The sequence below is a fragment of the Pieris brassicae genome, chromosome 1 (assembly GCF_905147105.1).
Source record: "Pieris brassicae chromosome 1, ilPieBrab1.1, whole genome shotgun sequence".
In the NCBI taxonomy this organism is placed as follows: domain Eukaryota; kingdom Metazoa; phylum Arthropoda; class Insecta; order Lepidoptera; family Pieridae; genus Pieris; species Pieris brassicae.
The window spans coordinates 2,506,090-2,528,690 of record NC_059665.1 but is presented as its reverse complement, the minus strand read 5'-3'; the positions used below and the strand labels follow the sequence as shown (position 1 = coordinate 2,528,690).

At 32.9% G+C, this 22,601-nt stretch overlaps 1 protein-coding gene across 4 annotated transcripts in view; it reads right to left on the bottom strand.

Moving 5' to 3' along the window:
• Positions 1–22,601, bottom strand: part of LOC123716255 (PH and SEC7 domain-containing protein) — a 33,030-nt gene that overhangs the window by 6,793 nt on the left and 3,636 nt on the right. The window contains exons 1-12 of one of the 4 annotated variants that reach the window (XM_045672183.1): positions 13,970–13,978; positions 12,999–13,065; positions 11,434–11,487; positions 9,960–10,044; positions 6,071–6,316; positions 5,665–5,778; positions 4,381–4,492; positions 3,974–4,122; positions 2,599–2,691; positions 2,076–2,173; positions 881–1,236; positions 379–548 (exon numbers count right to left, since the gene is read on the bottom strand). In XM_045672183.1, the coding sequence (XP_045528139.1) occupies positions 379–548; positions 881–1,236; positions 2,076–2,173; positions 2,599–2,691; positions 3,974–4,122; positions 4,381–4,492; positions 5,665–5,778; positions 6,071–6,162 (1,184 nt within the window). In that variant the 5' untranslated portion in view covers positions 6,163–6,316; positions 9,960–10,044; positions 11,434–11,487; positions 12,999–13,065; positions 13,970–13,978. Of the gene's footprint in view, positions 1–378; positions 549–880; positions 1,237–2,075; positions 2,174–2,598; positions 2,692–3,973; positions 4,123–4,380; positions 4,493–5,664; positions 5,779–6,070; positions 6,317–9,959; positions 10,045–11,433; positions 11,488–12,998; positions 13,066–13,969; positions 13,979–22,601 lie in introns of those variants that run through there. The other 3 variants (XM_045671938.1, XM_045672019.1, XM_045672101.1) reach the window with 3 other exon arrangements.

Sequence of the window (22,601 nt, the reverse complement as noted above, 5' to 3'; positions counted from 1 at the left end):
AATTTGTTCTAAAACTTCTAGCACAGACTACATGTTAACATGTCATGTCATGTTACATAGGTTTTAGACTGTATTTTATCTAACAGATAATAAAATTAAAAAAGCTCTTTAAATTATTTCAAACAGACTAATTTTAATATAAGATTATTTAAATATTACCAAAAATATAATGGCACAAATTAAAATAAAAGTACTAGGCTAACAGTGACGTAAAGAAGGTGATGATAGAAAAGTTTTGCTTAACATTTCTTTCCATATTTAATTGTTATTTTGTTTAGTGTTAAAACTCACGTAACCGAAATTAATCCTTGTAATCACTACCTAAATATAAAGTACCAGGAACCCAGAATCTATTCAGAGATGTACAAGTTCACTTACTTTTTACTAAGATGTCTGGATACATCCGACTTCTTAAAGCCATCAAGGTGGTAAAGCCGTTTCGCGAGCCTTTCAGCCGATGGAATATCCACTGCCTTCGGACTATAATGGAACGAGTGTAAAGAGTCCACATCAGATCCTTCGTCCGAGCCCGGGTCTGAAGCTAATTCCTGAAATGAATTTGGACTTAACAAGGAAGATTGATTGTTCATAATATAGATTTTTGTACAAAAAACCAGATATAAATAATAATAATGATTGTGAATTGGGACAAATTAAAGTTTTTAACTCACACAGAGTTTATTAGGTAAATCCAATTAAAATTATGATATTTAAATATTTGTGAAAGTTCAGGGAAGGTTTGGCAAACATAAATAACAAGTAAAGAAAAATACTAAGAACAATACATGTAGATGCTACCAAGTTCACCGGGACATCTATTAATATATAGAAGACTAAAGATAGAAGATCTCTACCTTTCAGAGACATTAAATAATCATACCTGATAACCCTGATTCTCCGGCGATGTGCACCCATTCTCTTTTCCATTTTGAGGATAATTTGTATTATTATTATTATTCAAATGGTCATTATTATTGCCTTTATCCGGCCCCTTCACTTGTATCACTATTCTGTAGTCTTTGTCCGCGCCGTTGAGTGTAACGTCACTCGTATCGGATAAAGTTGCCGATTTTGCACGTTTGTGGCAAGGTTCGGAAACCAGAATGGTAGAATCCGAATCTGAGGGATCGGATAACTCCATGCGAGGACATTCCCGGCCAGTTTCAAACATGTCATCCTGGTCTTGGAAGTCCGGACTAGATATGTTCGACACGGCCTCCGAGAGGCTCATGTCACCTGCGGACAATTACCGATAATGAATTAAGTCATAAAAAATCGGAAATCGAATTGGATCAGGCGGAGATAATTAAAATAATCACAAATACATTTATTTTTAATACGTCTAATAATTGCAGAACCTCGGTGTCAAAAACATAAACATTTTCGACAAAACTTGAATCTCTCTACAAACGTTGTGTTAAACGAAAAACTGGCCAATTAAAAAGAGTAGCGGAGAGTTTCTTGCCAGTTCATCTCTTCCGTTCTACGCCCTTGATTTCAGAACTGGCAGTAAATGTAAAATTAGAAGCATTTCATATTTGTTTCTTGCCAGTTCTTCTCTTCCGTTCTACGCCCTTGATTTCAGAACTGGCAGTAAATGTAAAATTAGAAGCATTTCATATTTGTTTCTTGCCAGTTCTTCTCTTCCGTTCTACACCCTTGATTTCAGAACTGGCAGTAAATGTAAAATTAGAAGCATTTCATATTTGTTTCTTGCCAGTTCTTCTCTTCCGTTCTACACCCTTGATTTCAGAACTGGCAGTAAATGTAAAATTAGAAGCATTTCATATTTGTTTCTTGCCAGTTCTTCTCTTCCGTTCTACGCCCTTGATTTCAGAACTGGCAGTAGATGTAAAATTAGAAGCATTTCATATTTGTTTCTTGCCAGTTCTTCTCTTCCGTTCTACGCCCTTGATTTCAGAACTGGCAGTAAATGTAAAATTAGAAGCATTTTTATATACATTTTTGTTTTTGACGTTCATAAGTGTACATCGTGTTACCTATATGAATAAATAATATTGAACATAAAAAATAACAAAATCTAAAAGCCTATGTAAAAATCGCTATAAAATTACCATTAAGTGTGCGATGGTGTTGCGGCGCGAGGTGTTGTCTATGCGGTGGGGATAAGGCGGACCATGATGCTGACGTTGGAGACGCGGGTGACGAAGACCTGGAAACAAGTGTATGGTTAAGTGTACTTAATTTTTATAGCGGGATTATCACATTACCAGATTAAAAAAATATCGTAATAATTAATTTCAGCTATTAATTATAATCCAGTAAAGTAATGTCCCTTCAAACTTTTGATCTTCTCGTGACACTGTAACATTATATTAATACGTAAACATATCTAAACTCTACTACGTGGAGTTTCAATATAATCCCAAAAAGACAGAAGTTTTACGTTAAAAAAAACACCTTTTTAAAAAAAAAAAAATATTCAGAGTTTTATACACTGTCAAGGACATTTTAAGATTTTTGGCTTTTTCCTTTATGAGCTCATAATTTTATAGATTATTGTCTTCATAGTCAATAATAATGTTTATTAACATTAGTTTTTATCTTAGACATAAAATCATCAAGAAAATGGTTTACCGCTGTGAGATCCCATCAGATATGGAGGTGGAGTTGGATGTGGCAGCAGAGCCATTGCACTGAGACACGGGCGCGTTATAGGTCCATACGATCCTAAAACGAAAAAATAATTAAGTTCAAACACTTTATTTATGATTAACTATTAGCAACATTCGAGTAAGAGCTTCAAAGATCCCTTGATGATCGCTTTCTCCGCCATGCCAAGGCGAGGAAAACCAACCAAACACATAGACAACACTTTTTGCTGATTATAGACAAATATCTAACGATTATGCGTGATAATACCAATATATGCAGTAATAAAAAATATAACGCCTTTTGATGCAATTAAAAAAAATACAATTTCTTTTTTAAATTTATCCAATATATTGTTACGAGCTAGGGGATGGGATAGAAAATGCCGTAGATTTCTTCAAGGGTTTATTTCTTGAAAAATTAATGAGGAATTTATGGGCACAAATTAATTGCAGAGATTCACTAATAACACACAAAAACACAGTCACTAATTACTTCACTTATGCACACTTCACACTGTACTTTATCACTTCGGTGTTTCTCTCTTGTTATCGCATTCCAAACTAAGTGTGTCTAGTCGCGTTTCGGCTAGCTTATATATCCCTGGGAATAATTCTAAACAATATTCGAGAACTTTCTAGGCGGGCTTGGTACTGAGTAGCGATTGCACAATTCTAGAACATCCGCACTCTTTGTCTCTTTCGCACTTTGCTCTGTCCTTGTCGTACGGCGTTCTAGAGTGCTCAGTCTAGCTTCGAGAAGGTTCCGATCTCCCTTCTCTGTCGCGTATCATTACGTCCTTGTCTTACACCTAGAAAATTCCTTCATCAAAGGGGCATAACTAGGCCTGAACACGGGTCACCTGAAAACTGCACCACTCGACTACATATGTTCTGAAACGACCTGAAAAAATGTTTCAGCTTCCTGAAAACCAGGGTAACATTATGCAAATTACAATCTTGTAATTTCTCCAGAAACTGTAAGAAATCATATTTTAGCCTGCTGAAAAGTTCTCCAAGTAGTGGAAACATCTAGAAACATTGCAGTCGACCCGTCTTCGTAACAATATTTTATTACAATCAAATAGCTATTCGATTTGTTCGTTCGTTCGGTAGTTTATGCACATACACACAAACACACAAGCAGTAGGCTTAGTAGCTTCAGCATGCTTGAGGAAACCAGCAAGCCCTGGACTCAAACGTCGGCAGCGAACGAGGCACAGAAGGCTGATTGCGTACTTGCTTATTAGATTAACTAATTATTATGAAACAGATACATAAATCTGAATCTGCTTGGACCTAAAAAATTTGTATGTACTGATTGATTCATTGACAATATTTTACTAGGTCAAATTATATACCTGTCTCTCTCATCCGAGTCAGATCTAGGTCCAGGTGTTGCGGAATCCGGTCGCGCGTCCAACAGCGTGTTGAGCGATGACGTCACATCCTCTTCCATATCTACCGCCACAGCGCTCAGAGACGACTCCTTCTGAAGTTTACATATTTGCTAAGTATGAAGAAATAAACAAAATAGCATCAAACATTATTCTTGATTATGTCAAATAAAGATAGATTGGCACAAATTTGAACTCTTGCAAGTCATGAAAGACATAAGAGTCAGTTAGGTTGAACTATCATTTAAAATCTATCATTAAATAAATAATTAAATAGGACAAAATATAAAAGAAAAGGCAAAAAATGCTGCACATACAAAAATAAGTTAAGACGTCTTTGAAGTCTATATTATATTATATAATAATAATACCTGTAAGTGATCTTCGGAGCGTGAAGTGCGAACAATCTGTTGCTGTGTTCGTGATGATATTTCACCCGTGGATGTGGCCCCGCCTGCCGGAGACGCAGGTTGAGAGTTATATCTGAAATTGTAAATTCACATCACGTATAATGAATAAAATAATTCTAAATTATCAAGACAAACAAATACTATTGGTTTTAAACATATTATATAATAGTATTGTCTTTTGTTAACATAGCTTTTACACATTGAAAGAAAACACTATTTTTAACCGGACTAAAGCTATTTGTATTATTATAAACTGACCGCGCACGCTGTAAAGCACGCGAAACGTCGGAAAAAAATAAAATAAATTTAAAATGATTTAAATAATTATAAGTTTCTAATAATACAAATAGCTTTAATCTTGTTAAAAAATGTGTTTTCTTTCAACATTATACAATTTCAAACAGAAAGGGGTATACAGGGGGAGCAGAACGAACGTGACTCTTACAAAAGCTTTATTGCCCCCGTTAATGCCACACCCTGAACACAGAATATACAAGCAGGATCTATGCGAAAGGTTAGTTCAGTTACTTCAAGAAAAAAATTAAACAGTTTTACAGCCTGCGACTCCAGTTTCGACATCCCATGAAATATAGTCACAGCAAATTAAAGTACATAAATGTCTACCATAAAGTCTTTTCTAGGAATAGGTATATGGTATATAGGTAGGTGGAAAAAATGTTATTTCTACGTTATATTAAAGCGGAAGCGAATTAAATAATGCGTGATTGACCACAATTACAATTATAATACCATTATTATAATGTTATGATAAATAAAGCGTTATATACGTTTTGATAATTGTTCAAGCATATAGTATAGGTATCAGAAGATTACGCTCAGTGACTCAGCGCTAAAGATATTGCAGGAAATATATCGAAATTGGGGATCGTAACTATCGCTAAGGCTGGAGACAGAATCACTTCAGCCGTGACCCGCTAACGCCAAACGAATTTGTATGAACATGGTCACGTGACGATGCGTGACCCAATGTCATTCGCAGGCGAGTGGGTCACGATTGTCGAAAGGTGCTTATGTCTCAAGACCGTGACGGATGTTTCAGAGTACCAACGCAGGATATAGTGGTTTTTGGAAAGTTTGTTTGATAAAAACAAGTATTGCAAATAATATCTCGCTATAATACATTACTTATTGGATTTAATGAAATCTTTAGCCGACAAAAACTCAGTTAAATTTAAGTACTTTTTCAGATTTTGTTAAAAACCACAGTATGAAAATTAATCTTACAATTTGGCGTGTTCCCCAAGCAAGCCTGTGTCTGGTGAGGAATTGTGTCTGTGGGAGAGTTCGACTCGGGCTGCTACTCTGTTCTCACTCGGGGAAGCCGGTGTTGAATTATATCTGTAATAAACGATATATTACGTTATAAAAAACCAGTTTGATTGGATTAAAAGACAAAATTGTTCATTACATTTGAAGAAATATTTAACCTCATTTATAATTATAATAATTATTATAATTTTCGTTTGACTCGAGTTTGTTCGGTCGTAGCTTAATTTTATATAGCCTACAAAATATATACATAGTCGGTAAATAGACCAGCCACAATAACAATTTAGACATAAGTAAATTTTACAAAAAATATTAGATATTAAAATTATAGATTATTTTAAAAATTAATTTATCATCTAACCTGTGATAATGTGTTCTATGTGTTGGCGCATGATGATTGTGATGTGGATGTTCGACCCTCGACAGATTCAGCATCAGATCTCCTGTCATCATGTAGGCTTCGAATTTGGGCTGGTTAGCCCTCGGTCGAAGCCTGTCTTCTGTTAGAAGAGCTTCACAGCTTTCGCCTGACTGAACTCCCGAACCGTTGCTCGACGAATTGCTAGACGAGTTGCTGTTTGAATTGCTGGATAATGGGGAATCCGGTCTGTAAAAAAATACTTCTTTTGACTTAGGTGAACTGACTGATAAATGGATATTATTTCGACTCTGCCCTGAGAAGCAGTGTCACGCAACATTCAACGCATACAAGGACTATAGCCACCCTTCAGCCACCCATCAAATCTTAAAATAACACCATGTTTTTAACCAACCGAGGTTGTGATTGCTTGGCTTCCAATTTAAGTTAGTGTAATGTAATATTCTGTATAAGGGACGGAAACGTGTTTTTTCCGTTTGTTTGTTGTAGTGTTTTCATTTACTTTATAAGGAATTTAACGTGTACTGTGATGTAACCACTTATAGGTAAATCAAATATATTTATTAAGGAGCGTTCAAGTTATTATTACGTCACGCAATTTTTGGAGATTTTTGAACCCCCCCCCCCCCCCATGAAACGCGCCCTAATGTTTCTATATCCAATAGTCAAACGTTTCGTGACCACCCCCAGTGACTCTTTATACCTAAAACTTACCATTATGTGGTGTAAAATACTAGAAAGTCGAAAATAATATTAATAATAACGCGTAATTCAATCCCCCCACATCGTAACGTTTTTCAAGAGGACCCCCCCCCCTCAAAGTTCGTTACGTAATACTTGAACGCTCCCTAAGTCATCAATACAACAGTTAAATTAGGCTAGGTGCTATTAATATATATATATAACTAAAAGTTATAAATGCAATTGATAACACCATTGTCTGTAATTTGTCTTTAGTTTCAACAATGAACACATGTGTCACGGATTTACTCACTTTAAACAAAAAAAATAATAATAAAACAACGCGTTTAATTTTATTTTAGCGGCAACATAAATATTAATTATTGAATTTGCCAATTATAGCAAAATACTTTCAGGGAAAACACAGTTTACTTCTGTATTAGGCACATGTCGCAATCAGTCATGACATTGTTATCAAAACAAACAAGTATTTATAGAACGACTTTGAATTTTCTTTGTGCTAACAATAAAAACAGGCCAAAGACAGTCATTGAATCTATTACGCAATGTATGTGTGTATTATAATACAGTAATCACCCTATAATGCGGTAGACCTCTACCGTTATTTTTAGTAATTCAAAAACTAGGAACCTCAACATAGTTTAATTGTGTACAAGAACACTATTAAAACAGTACAAAGGTACGGCAAATTAATTGTGGACTTGACAGATCATTATAAATTTCACACTATAGACATATAACTCGAGAATGTTCCGCGTCATGTGAAGGACCGAAATCGCGATCTATTAAAAAAAATAATAGATCTGATGATAAATTAAGTAAAAAACTATTCTAAACTTTCGGGGTTTTCAAGTCGGCCAAAAATCGATTCATACAATGAGACATATTTTAGATAAAGACTCATTGAGTTTTTATACTTAAGGAATGTGCATTTTCTTTAAAATAATAGTCAAATTATAACTATCGCTGCGATACAGCTATTTAAATTAAAAAAAGTCAACATTTGTGTCTTCTAATACGTACAAGACTTCTAATAATAATCCTATAATAAAAGTAGTTAATTTACTACAGTCTACCTATAACAATAACTTAAAACGTCTCATTTATAAACTAATGAAGATTTTTATTAAAATACCTCATCCTCTACAGTATAAGTTACATTTTATCTATTCTACAATACATAAAATAAAATTGATCGAAAATATTATACGTCTAAAATATAGAAGAAAACAAATGTATATAAAAAATTTATTAAGTTTTTACTGGGAAATCACCTATTTAAAAATACTTATTCGCCACATACGGATTATGTACCCGACAGGTCCTTAACAGCGCGTTTTTTTCAATTGATCAGCCAGCTTCCGAATATATCAAGCTCAGAATAAGTTCATTCTGTTGTATTCGCAAAGAACTCGAATTTTGTCACGTTCCTATATTCCCTTGTTACGAGACTTTAACAAGGAGTTAATATTTAAGCCGAGTTAATATTAATCGTGTTATAAATTGGGTCCATTACGTGAAAAGGCTGTAAGATAAGGTTGTTTTAACGCCTTGTTTACGGAGACATTACTCCGGCAAAAACATTTTAATATTTACATAATAATACAGCTGTTCAAATGGTAATCGCAAACAAAAATTTTCATTATTAAGTGTTAATAAATTACGACATTTTACGTTTATCACAAAGTGATTCATTTAATCAACAATAAACATTTTTATATGGTCGTATTCTCTTATGTTCATATCATGAAATGTTCTATATGTTATAAATTACGTTGTACTGTACACGTCTTAAACGCATATGAAAAAATAAAACATCTAATTGTAAATCTAATCCATACTCGAATTAAAACACACGCACAAAAGATTTATATATATTTTAAGTTGTATTATTGTATTAACAAACATCGTATGATCGAATTACCTAACATTTATTTGTTTTATTTATTTTTTTATGTAATAAGGGTCATTATCGTCGTATTGGTGGAACTGTAAAGAAATATAATAGATTACACATGAAACACGTCATCACTAAGGGGTTGGCACCCCCAGTCTGCAGAACACATGGCGCTATCGTTCCAATATCAGCTGTGCGCCCCACGTACACAAAAATAAAATACGAAGGGACAGACAAATTTATCCTTCCGCTTATCAACTTGACTATTTATACATTTCCAATAATAGAAGTTACCGCCTCCTTGGACTAGCGGTTGAAGCTCTAACAATTTGGTTAAGACTATTGTTTTCTATTTTAACGTAATGCAATGTGTAGAGAGGTACAAGATTGAATCCTAAACCGCGTCTGGACCTCGACGCAGCAATGTATACGTACATTTAGATAATATCGCAAACGGGGAATGAATATTGTGACGAAATCAGCAAATTTAAGACAAATGTCGTGGGCATTTATTTGTCAAGCGATTCACTTGGCTTTAAAAAAATATCCAAGAAAAAAAATACGTGAAAGTGTCTTAAAAAATAATATTAGTTAAAAGAGTGCACTAGGTCCCACTAGTTCCCTGCGTTCAGCTAGTCTCTTCTAGTAGATACCTCACTTAATAAACTTTAATCGGAGGCAAACGGGCAGGAGGCTCACCTGATGTTAAGTGATACTGACGCCCATGGACACGCACATTGCCAGTAGGTTCGTAGGTGCGTTAGCGGCCTTTAGAATTAGTACGCTCTTTTCTTAAAGGCCCCTAATTTTGCACAAGCAGAATACCATCCGTTTCACCATAGGACGGGTTGTGATGATGTTGTTCACGATTGTTAGTGAATGTATAAAGTTTTGAAGCGATAGTGAACATTTTGTTTTTAAGAAAGTGGTTAAAGGCACCTTGCCTTTGAAAGAGAATAGGCATTAGGCGAAGAAGATGCGTTTTTGGGTAGCTTATATGTAGATTTGCGTTATGTATGACCTACAGTGATAAAAAAAAAACAAAAAAAAAAGTAAAAAGTCAACTCATTGTCATCACGTATACTTAAACTTTACATTGTACAATTTTGAAGTTGAGTTCTTTATTAATACAATGCGAATTACACCGAGTAACAAAAGACAATTAAATTATTTGATTAATTAATAAACCGACCTTTTTTCTTACAATAATTGCAGTAACATAATGATTGACAGTGTATACAATAAGTAGATCCTTTAAGAAACAAAACTCACTTTTCAGTTTTAATCCGGGAACCACTATTCCGTCGCTCGGCGGCGGCTGTTAGGTATCTCCTTACGTTTGCTTTGATCTGTGGATCTGAAAAAAAAAATACTTGCAATTATGAATCACGAAAACCAAATCCGAACATTGCTGTTATCGTGTTCAAACTGACGCAACGCTTTAGTAAATACGGACAATTGATAAAATCATAACGAACACTATTTTTATTAATGCCTTAAATTCACGCAAATAAGTAACAAAAATGGCCTACAGTTATCGTTATTACTACGGTACTTCGTTGAATTCCAATTTCAGCCAATTATTGATTCAATGATCAGAACCATTTAACAAAGACCGACCAACAACGTAGTATTGCAAATGATTAATTTCGAAAACAATTCTAACATACGACTGGAATTTACAGATTTTATTCAATATATAATATATAAGCTTCTCAATAAGTAATGTCGAACTATATAACATCGTTATGCCTTATTAGGAACTAACCAAGATACTAGGCACTCATAAAATTTGAACTTTTCATATTTGTAGTTCAAGCCTTGTTTTAAAGATTGACCCCGTAAAAAGACTATACAAAAACAGTATTGTATACATCAAGGCTAAAATTCGATTTGTAACTTATTATATACATACGCAAGACATACCTATTGCTAATTCTCGTCCTGGACCCATTGAGAAATAAACTTATCTTCAAATCATTCAAGAAACATCACACCATTCTTTTTTCTTCTTTATGTATGAACACGTATAAAATATAACTCTATCAAGTGCGAATATTATATCAAATATTTACAGGTCTACTAGTAGTTAATTTATAAAGGGTATCGCTCTTATTTGTGGCGAACTCAACTGACCCACTTGGGAATAAGGGTTGCCAACTCAGCGGGAAAATCAGATGATTTTTTAAAATAAATACACACTTTATTATTGCCAAACTGTTAATAGATTTATTTAAATGTGTTGGGTATCTTTTGCAACGTTTCTTTATCGGTACATACATATCAATACCCAATCAGTACACATCAATAAAATAAAACCACAAAAAAAAGCTTTCGTAAATCTACTTCATCGCATAGTAACGTACTTTTATATCGGTCTCAATACAAAATTGAGTTTTTTTTTAAACTGGACCCAAACTTCGTTTAAAACCTTTAATGGAGCCTTCCAATATTCTAATCAAAGAAAGTTTACCAAAGATGACACCAAATCGTGTGTATTTGGTTTGACGGTTAAAGTGACGAAATAGATACATTATAATGGGTAGGGTAGACGCCGCAGCACAGTACATTTTCCAAATGTGGAATACGAAGATAAGCAATTTCAACTCAGTCATGGGTCATAACATTCAGCTACTGTATGATGTCTTATACACAGCCCTAAAGTTCGCGGATTTTATTCCACTCGGCTCACTATAATGGCGTAGTTCAACAGATACAATTTATACACTACCGTCAAATAACTCACCCTTTTTCAGCCGTAATGTGACGGGATCCGACGAGAGTCGTAAACATTTTAAAACTGTAACAAAATATACTTGTATACGTCGATGTCTTTATAGTCTATAATATATTGTTGATGAACTTGGCGAATGAAATGCGTCGTAATAAATGTGACTCATGACTGCTAATAAAACTTGTACCGAGGGAGTCTGGAGTCCAAGGGTAGGATTCAGAGTCGACACTTAGCGTTAATTACGCATGCCGTACGTCAAAAACGTATTGGATTTGACATACGGTAACTAGGGATACTATCTTTTCTTTCTTTAGCAAAACTTATATGTTGCCTGGATAATATAAAATTACACGAAATGATAAAGCGGTTCAATTACAGACACACGACACGATCCGTCATTCCGTTTGACCTTTAAACAAAGGAAACGCGCCATAGTTTCGCTTTTTGTTTTACATTCTCAGCCGTGTTCACTACTCTTTAAAAAAAATAAACGATCAATGTACCAGGGGCAGAAATGGGTCTCCATTAATCGATGTACCAAACCAACCTTGGTCATTAGTGGTTATACAAAAGCATTTAATTTGGTTTGTGTACTGAAATATAGTTTTTTTTTAAACCACTTCTATTCTTGAGTACGCGGAATGAGTGTGAAATTAGAATTGCTACATCGCGTGACGGCAGACTTGAATAAGTACAACGCAATCATTGAATTAACTTAATCACAGCGAGATAGCGGTCTGACGGTCTAATACAATTTTCTGATGCGATCGTTGTATGCGGATTAGTCGCATTTAAGTATCAAATCTTAATAGGTTTTAACACACGGAAAGTTACAGCCGACAACAAATAGTATTCATTAGGAAACATTAATTTAACTTGTAATTAAATATTATTAATAAAACGGATTTATTTTTGTCGATCAGTTGGATCTATGTATATATAAAAATCATAATCATGTAAAAGATTGTAAGGTTTAAGGATAGCCGGTCCGAACCCCTGGTATTGTTAATTCTTAAATTTGTTTTGATTAACCAGCTGGCCCGCGAACTTCGCTTCGCTATAATATATTTTTATTTCAACACATCAAACATTTTGCTGTAGTATCCAATAGGGACTGTTCGCTTTTCCGGAATAAAAACCCTAGTACTAACACAATTTTCCATCGAGTTCGAAGAATAATTACAAAAAAATTACTGAAATTGGTCCATCCTTAACACTTGGCAAAAGATTTTGCAATCCATTTATATTTATATAGACAAAATTGCGTTTAGTAAATTTTGGCTTCCTAACAAAAACATTTCTATACGAACATTTATGATTTTAAAATCACAAAGTATGTTTCGATATGCATCATTCTTGCAAACACACGTAACAAAACATGCCCTAACAACAGTCTTATGAGTAAGACTGGGGTCTTTATTTACCCACAAAACGAACCAGCAATGACAGAAACACGATAAATATATTTTAGCAACACAGTACATCAATTATCCTGACCACTTTTTAATACAATTTTGGCAGTAGCGGTTTGCGGTTTTCGGAAAATGTCATGCACATGATAAATGGTGGATTCCTACCTTCCCTTGTCGTGAACCGGTTCACATCAGTCCCATTCACCTTGAGCAATACATCTCCTGTCTCTATCTGTAATTGAACACACTTTATTAGCCACATCAATTTTATTGTTATTATTGTATTACATACAATATTTGGATAATTATATTCATTTGAAATATTTATTAGTTTTGTTTTTATCGGTCTTCAATAAAACCTGGATTATAGTATCGTATATATATTCTTTGACAAGGCAGCACTTATTTCATACAAATTAAAATCATACATTTTAAACACACAATGTGAGCCTAGCCCGACTAGAGATTTATACCAAAAGAGAAAAATGTCGATACAATAAAAATACATTCGCATATATGTATACTAGGAAACATTAAGCATTGCTATAAGCTATCGTAATCATTATCCACAGATTATAAACACACGATGATCTTATCATATGCCCAACTATGCATAGGACGTAAAAAAAATGAAAATTATGTTTAATTTATTATAAAAAGTATTAGGACTATTTTTTTATATAAAATAACGGTAACAGTTAATTTAATAAACGTAATTTTGATGAAATGCAATTATATTTGGACTAATTAAAAAGCATTCTAGTCTGTGATATAAATTGAAAAATAAAATAGTTGTTAATTGGTATAACTCGAAATTAAATAGAACTACACTTTCAAGATTTTACCGCTAAACCTAATTAATCCTGTACCAGATGAGACCGCGGCAAATATTCACTCAAATCATAATTTAGTTACAGTAAAAAATAAGGATCGAGTCTAGCCAGTGAAAAGGGCGTAATTTGATGCGTCAAAAAAACCACGTCCAATATATCACGTTATAATATTCATGCAATTAAAGGAAAAATAATGAGATAAAACGTTATGAATAGCGAGAGAATGGCCATTCATAACACAATTACGAATGAAAAAAGTTCAACACACCCATTTAATCAAGCTTAACCCATTTCAAAACTAACCTTCAATAGCACATGAACTCACAAAACTTAAATTATCGCAACATCCTTCGTATCCACACAACTGGTTTTGTTAAAAACTAGTTAGTTAAATATAGTGCTAACTGCTTATCCACTTTTTCGCGCGTATACGTGCACATATGCGTACGCGTGCACAACGACTGAGCCGAGACTCGTCCGCTGCGTACTAATTGTTATCAAACGTTCCCGCTAACGAGATAAATGTACGTAAAAAATATTATATATATTTCTAGTCAATTCAAGTTAAACTAATACGAGATTATTTTTGTATTATTATTGAAAACACATTCATTTCTTTGACTATGAATATATGCTATAGGGAAGCTTGACCTTGAAAAATACAATATTAAAACAGCCAATAGGCTGGGCATCGTAATAAATAATGTCAATCCAATCAAAACACAGCTTTAACTCATACATTTCCTTCAAATAGTATTTACTCTACGATTTCAAAAAGATGAATTGAGCTTTATGAAGCCAGGTAGGGACGCTAGTTAAATCATAAGGCGAAAGAGCACAGGAAATTGGTATTAGGTTGGCTGATCGTCGATCGGTAGCCCTGACCGTGGCTTTGACGAGCACCGGTGTCACTTCCTAATTTATTTACGGAGGGAACTTAATTCGATTGTCGATTCCACGGGGTTGTTACAGCTATTCGCCGTGCATTTTTATGTCTACGTAAAATTTAATTCTTGAAGAAATTCAAAAACAAACGAATCTTCTTCAAAGCTGTCGTAGTCTGTGCTTTTACCGTTATAACAATGTAATTAATTCGCGTGTTCTTAAGTTTTTTTTTTCATTTGCATTACTCACCTAGAATACAATATTGTATGTATTTAAAATAAAGCTTTTTTGTGGACTTTTCATATTTAATAGACAGTTTACGTCCGTTTTATTGATTACGTTCATCAGAAAATCATCACTAAATGATTATAAAACTTTACAATTTTATTTTAATATTGTTTAAGTAGGGTAGTACGACAAAAACATTGACATTTAATAATAAATAATGATGAAATTTTATGTACACAAATTAAGAACCATTCCACAAGTCTGTGATAAAAATAGCAAAAAATATATGAATTGGTATAACACGAAATGTAATTGGTTACACTTGCAAGATTTTACCGCTAAACCTAATTGAATATTTAATTAATCCTGTACTATATGAGACCTTCAGAACGGGATATATTCACTCAAATCATAATTTACTTTCCAAAAAAAGGACTAACACTGTCGCCAGTAGTACAAAATTTGTTGCGTCAAAAATCATGTTTTAATGACATTCTTGTAAAAAAACTTTATACATTTACATACACTAAAAATTACGTAAGACCTCCAATATACACCATAGATTATATAAAGCGTTTTATAATTGGCGCCCAACAATTGTTATTCAGTTCACACCGCTAAATTGATACGAAACTCGTCATAAATCATAACAATTTGCTCTAACAATAGTGCGCCTCTTGAGAGTAAATACACCGAGGCATTTTACAAAGGCCTCAACGTTCTTTCGATGAAAAACTTTCTTTAAAAGCACTCCATCATTACGGAGTCACCAACGCGGTCGCGAATTGCTGGCGACAATAAGTTTTCAGTCACAGATTGTACTATAAATACTATTTCAATAGAGAAAAGAAGACTATACATTTTATTATTACAACTTATGTCTAAATATACTGCAGGCTATAATTATAGTATATATACTTAACGGAAAAAAATATTAACTTATCACTACTAAGTTACCTGACAATCGTTCTTTAAGAGTTACTTGAGACATTTAGAAAAGATTTAAGTTAATCTTTCCAATCAAAACGTAAGGAAATATTTGATTGCCTTATAATTAGTCGATCTGTTTTATTTCAAAACAAGCCGATATTTGTAAAAAAAAGTATAAGTAGTTATAAACGTAAATATATATATATATATATATTTAATATAACTAAACATTAATATTTAATATTAATTTTATTTAATATATATATAAGTATTGTGTAAGTAGGAAATAATTGTTAAGTGTGTCTTATGCTTGAATGTGTATTCCGTTTTGGACCAAACCATATCAGGTGCAATGTCAGCACCGTTTTTTTACTTAAGTACTCATCTATCTCTTTCCAACACAGCATAAACATAATTTGAGAGAAAGAGACGAAAGAGTACTTTATTTAAAAGTACATTTAGCCTGATTTAGTGTTTGTTCTCGATCACCCTTTCTCTATGATATTAGAGTAATTAATTCATCAGCTCACGGTATTAAGATTTAGACACTACTAGAGAATTATGCATACAAGTTTCGTAACTGTCAATTGCCTTGCAAATGAATAAAAAATGTATGCATATGTGTATGCAGGCGAAATTTATATGAGAATTATTAAATATCTCGGTATTTATGAATTAATAATGTCTGAAAATACACGCGACACACATAACAAGTGAATGTTTTTTTTACTATATGTACGTGTAAAACTATGTCAACATTTACGTTGAATAAATAAATAAATTGGGAATAATACGGATAACTACAGTGTTATCACTAGAAAATTTAGCACATTTATAATGTTTTCTTATCAAATTCACAGACTATATTTACATGGAATCAACGAAATCATATGTCAAATGTGATTTGTAAGTGGTTTTAATTGTCATATTTGACTTTCGAACATCGTTGTTATGTCAAATGTGTAAAATTATTTATTAGATAAGTTACAAGCTCATGTAATAAATTCTTTATAGAAATCGTAATTTTTATTACAACTCTTTGAATGCTTTAACATGGAAGAGACACATTTATGTTAATATTTGTTTTGGTTTAATGGTTAAATCGAAGTCGAGATTTCGGGACGACCAATGCATTTAAAATTATACCCAAAAAAAACCTATATTTGCACTTTATAAAAATCGGCTTAATAACTACTTTTGGAAAAAAAATATTAATCTACTAACGATTATTTGCGTGTAACAATAAATAAAATTTATTGATTTATACTTTAATAATACGATACTTTATCACTACAAATAATATAATAATTGACAACTTCTATACAAAATTTCTTGACAGATTTGTACGCCATTATGTGTAGCTATATATGGGAACATAAGGTTGTACCACCATAACATTTTTTAATTTATATTATTGTTATAATTATATTTTAATTTTCTTTCCAGTGGTCACCCGAAAACCGCTTAAAATCGATATGACCGCCCGTTGCCTTCCTAACTACTAAAGCATTCTCCAGTACTACTGGTTCTCTGTGTCAAAAGTAAAGCAATGTGTACAATTAACAGTAACTACGTAAACATTGCATTCTCTAACCTAACCTCGCAATAAGCATGCCTCAATGTGGCTCAATCAGAATAAATTTGATCGATAGGTAAAAAACAAGAAAGACAAAGGGAGCTGAATCAGTGTATCGATTACATGACTGCAGTAGAATACATTCCGAAACTAGGTTGGTGCTTTACAAGTTTGACCCTATAAGCAATGAGAGTTCAACCATGGCTGTTGAGATCAGTTCTACACACATCATTTAGTATGGTTATTTATTAACGAAGAATTATTAGTATTGCTCTATTCGTTGAAATATTTCGAGTTTTATTTTAAACCTTTATAAGAAAAGTTTTCCCCTTGCACGACAGTACAAATTTATAAACATAACAAGGTAATAAGATGAATTTATTACATTATTTACTCAACGTTTCTAGTGTTTTTCAGCCATGGCGGTCAGCAACTCTTAATCACAGGGGGTTTATAGCACAAATATCGCTAAGGTCGATTGATAGATGTAGGTTAACGCACAATTAGTAAAGTCATACGTCCCAACGGATAATCGTAAATCGTAAACATCAAACGCTTCACGACGCCCACCGGTGCGAGCCTTGCCTACGCTTTCAGGTATCAGGCTATTTTATTGCCTACGTCGTCCACCCACATTCACTTGAAGTGCATTGCTATTGAAAAATATTTTAACGTTTATAATCATAATTAGGTTCACAAACTCCTAAGAGATACAGGGGCCTTTGAAATCAGTGTGGAACTTTGAAGAAAAAATCAAGCTCGTTCAACATTTAAGAAATATCTCTTTCCCGTCTTCCACGAATGATATAAATATATATGTTTGGATACAGTATGAATACTTTTATATATTACTCAACAATTATCGATTAAAAACAATCATTATTGGTATATTGGGTTGGGGAAAAAGTCTTTTCGCATTATAGTATGTATGAGCTTGTAATAAAATCTCTTAACTATACTATTTGTATCTGGCTGGTTTTGGTATCATTAAAAGTTTAAATTTTAAGAAGATAATTCCAAAATCAAATTAGGAAAATGTTTGATTTTTATTTATTTTTCGTACTGTCAAGATGAGTGAATCTAATGAAAAAAATCGATACATTTTAGTACAAAAAAGATAAAAATGCAAATTATTTTTATGAACCTAGTGCAGTGTCTGTGAGAGTAGCAAGAAGGAAGTTTTGATGTCAAATATGCACGTCGCTCTGGTCGGCTTATTACGGATAAAATGGATGCTTTTTTTTAAAGTGGAGCAAAATCAGCATATCAGTAGTTACGACGTAGCTGAATATTGAAGAATTGTGGACCACAAACCCGGGTTAAGACGCCAAAAAGTTATCGAACAAAATAGTATCTACATACTTTAGTTAAATGTAAATAAACAAATTTAAATTTTCTTAAAAAATACGAAGAAACTTTTTCCCCAACCTATTAGATGCCTTTGCATATGGGTAAAAATTATAAATAACTGGTGGAATTTTTAAATTCTACCTTGAGTGAAAGTAGTGTAAACAATGGAAAAACAAATTGCATTCATAGATAACATGCAAGTTTTTTTATGAACGAAACAAGCCTGCATTCGAATATAAATTAAAATAAATTATATCCGAGAATCGCCCATATATTTATACTGTTTATTTAACTATCAATTGATGCCACAAATATTCCTTATTTATTTATTAACACCTTGTTACACTACAGAAAAAAAAAATTGAACATAATTAAATCAAAAATCAACTGGTGGCCTTATCGCTTTCGAGCGATCTCTTCCAGGCAGTCCTTATATGACTTTGCACCGATTCAAAATTGTTTGACTGCAGTTTTTATAAATTTAGGGTAGTTTTATCGAAATTTGTTTATAAGTAATTTCCCTCCATTACTAAACCCGGTATAGATTTTTTTTGTAAGCAGTGCAATGCCTAGTGGCTTCAGCGTGTAACTCGCATCCCTTAGGTAGATTCGATCTCCAGCTGTGCACTAATGGACTTTCTATGTTCAATTAAGTCTCGATCGTACGGTGAAGGAAGAAATGAACGCATCGTCAGAAAATCGGCATGTCTCAATCCCAAAAAATGGCGTATGCAAGGCACAGGTGGCTCTTCACCTACTTGCCTGTTAGAAAAACAATATATCACAGAACAAAATATTACATGTTATTAATTATAATTTCATAAAAAATCAAATGACTTTTAACGCAATGATGAGGCGATACAAATACACAACAAACAAGGCGTGGTAATGTTTAGCCCTCAATATAGTAAATATTGTGATGTAAATAATGTTATTAAGCCAAAGCGCAGGGCGTATTGGATTGGAAGCCGTAGTATTGCTTTTGCTATAGGGGCAGTTTTTAATTAAATCAGCCGCTTAAGGGACCAATTTATACCTGTCCGCTCATAATAAATAAAACATAGTATCTTTATCATTGACTCACACAGCATACAGGGCTAATTTCAACTTGGCCTTTACGCTTAAAGCACTAAACTGATTTATACACTGAAAATATATATAAAATGGTAAATTATACAAGATTAGATCTTTCAAATCATGTGTTGAGTTCGTTTGCCAGTAGAAATATATATATTAAATATGCACTCAATTTATTATCATTATTATTAGGCTTTATTAATGAATCCAAACAAAAATTGGTTAGTAACATTTCTTAATAATAATTATATAGTTGTGTTTGTTATAAAAAGTTGTAAAGAATTAAGTTAGTTTTTTTTGTTGGTCTTCACTTTCATTCTATATTTATATTTCTGACTTTTCTCAAAACATTATTCAGATCTAATTGTTTTGGCAACTTAAAAATCATATATCAAAATACAGTCAAAATCTATTATAACGACATCAAAGGGACTAATTGTAAAAACCGATGACTTACCTAAAGTACTTAATAAAATACATAGAATTCATCCGGGACCTTTGAATTTTGTCACTTTAACCGGTATGTTGTTCTAAACGATGTCGTCGTAGGCGGTTCTAAATGAAGTAAGAATAAAATCATAGCAAAAACTTTAAACAAAGTTCAAAATGATGAAACATGTAAATTCATTTCCTAATTTAAATGGGGAATTTTTCGACGTTTATATCACACGATTGCTATATAGCGCTATTAATATTTGTCCTATAAATATCCCTCATTAAAATCCAACTTCCTACGGGAATAGAATAGAGGAAACCATCGAGTAGTTAATTCAATTTCCGTCGTGCACACGATGGGTTTATCGATATTACAAGTGTGAAGGCTGTATACGCGAGTGAATAAAAAATTTACACCGTACATCGAGGAGAAAGAAAATCCCTTGCATCCAGGAAAAATATTTAGTAGTTAATATTAAGCTAAACTCGCGAATTTTGTTAATAAGACTAGAGCTTTTAACAGCCAAATTGTTTTTAATATTTAATATAAATATGAGATTATTATAAAGACGTAGTATCTACAATTTTTATTTATTTTAGCTGGTTTACAAAACTCGTTGTAAAATACATTGCGAATTTATTTGTGCTGATGACTTATATGTGTCAAATTGATTCTAAACCGTAAACCAGCATTGTGTTTTGACACATTTACACTTCGTTGTTCCGTTACACTGATAACTTTTTAATAGGTGGCTAATTTAGTTTGTTTAACGATTACCTATACGTTTAGTAAACCAGCAATAACACGTGTAGTTACCGATCTCGTAGTAGAAAGTCTACTAAGTCGGATTATTTTTGTTAACATAAAAGTTTTATTTTACTTAGTTTTTAATTACTTCCATTCATATTATTAGATACACACTTACATTCATAATCTAATGGATATACATTTGTTGTACTTTACAACGAATATATATCTAATACATTTTTAAAATCGTATAATCATTTACGTATAGTGTCCGATATTAGTAAATTTAAAAAATCTCAAGTAGGTAATAAAGATTTTTTTTTTTGTTAAAATAAAAACAAAAATTAAAAATGAAAAACTTTCTTCTATGATATTAGAGAAGAGATTTATTTGTAGATCTTCTGTGTCTGTAGAACTTCCATATACACAATATTTGACGTAGTTTTGTTTTGAGGCAGCAAAATAATTTCATGTTTTGGTGTTCCAATAGGCCAACATACAATTGCCCATGGGTAAAACATTCTGTTTGTAGTTGTACGTATGTTGATTGATGTACAGATTTTTTATGGATAATTTTTTCACACCTTAATATTATTGCATTTTTGTTAGGGATCCCTACTTTGTTTGAAAATGTAATATGGCTTATGACAGTCAATCAAGATGCATCTTTCTAATGGTGAAAGAATTTTTGAAATCGGTCTAGTAGTTTATGTGTAAAAACATTACAAAAACACAAATGTTTCCACTTTATAATATTAGTGTATACAAGACTTCCTAGGCTCAAAATAATTGAAGAATATCACTGCATATTTGATGTCACAGTAAATCACGGGAAAAAAATTAAGATAATAATAAAATCTGATAAACAATTCTTAAATACAATCTATATTCGATTATGAATAACACTTGCGCTAAAGACAATATTAACTTAATATATTCTCAAATCCTGCGAATATCAAAGGCCAACTTGACCTTTCCTTAGTGTACGCAATCGTACAATATGAGGTCCGTTTGCCGAGTATGGCCGGTGAATATTTTATGAGATCAAAAGCGTGAGAGGCAAACAAAAGCCCCACACACTACCTGTGTACCGCGGGTTTTTAACGGACAATATAGTGTTATGTAACCGTGCTCGTACTCCTTGTACGAGACTTTAATTAGAGTTCAATCTGTATTTAATCAATAATGGTGGTCCACTTAGGGTGCTGATAAATCAGTTCTAAAACCGCACGATGATTTTGACACGTCCTGACCAATGCTCTGTTGCAGTCAAATTATAGTGTAACACATTGTTGACATCGAAAAGGTATATATATATTTTATATGTAATTGTTGAACAAATTAAAATTATTTTATAAAAACTAAAACAATAGAGCAGTGTTGGCCTAGTGGCTTCAGCGTGCAACTCTTATCCCTCTCAGGTTCGTTCCCTGGCTGTGCACCAATGGATTTTCTTTCTATGCGCATTTAACATTCGCTCGAACAGCGAAGGAACACATCGTGGCTTGCCTTAGACACAAAAAGGCGTCAGCGTGCATCAGGTAGATAACCTACCTAATAGGCAACTATTAGATTTACAAACAATCATCAACAGATACATAGATATGAGGTCCAGACCTAAAAAGGTTGTAGCGCCACTGATCTATTTATGTATTATTATAAAAACTAAAGTGCACCGTAACTATAATAATACAATTACGCTACGC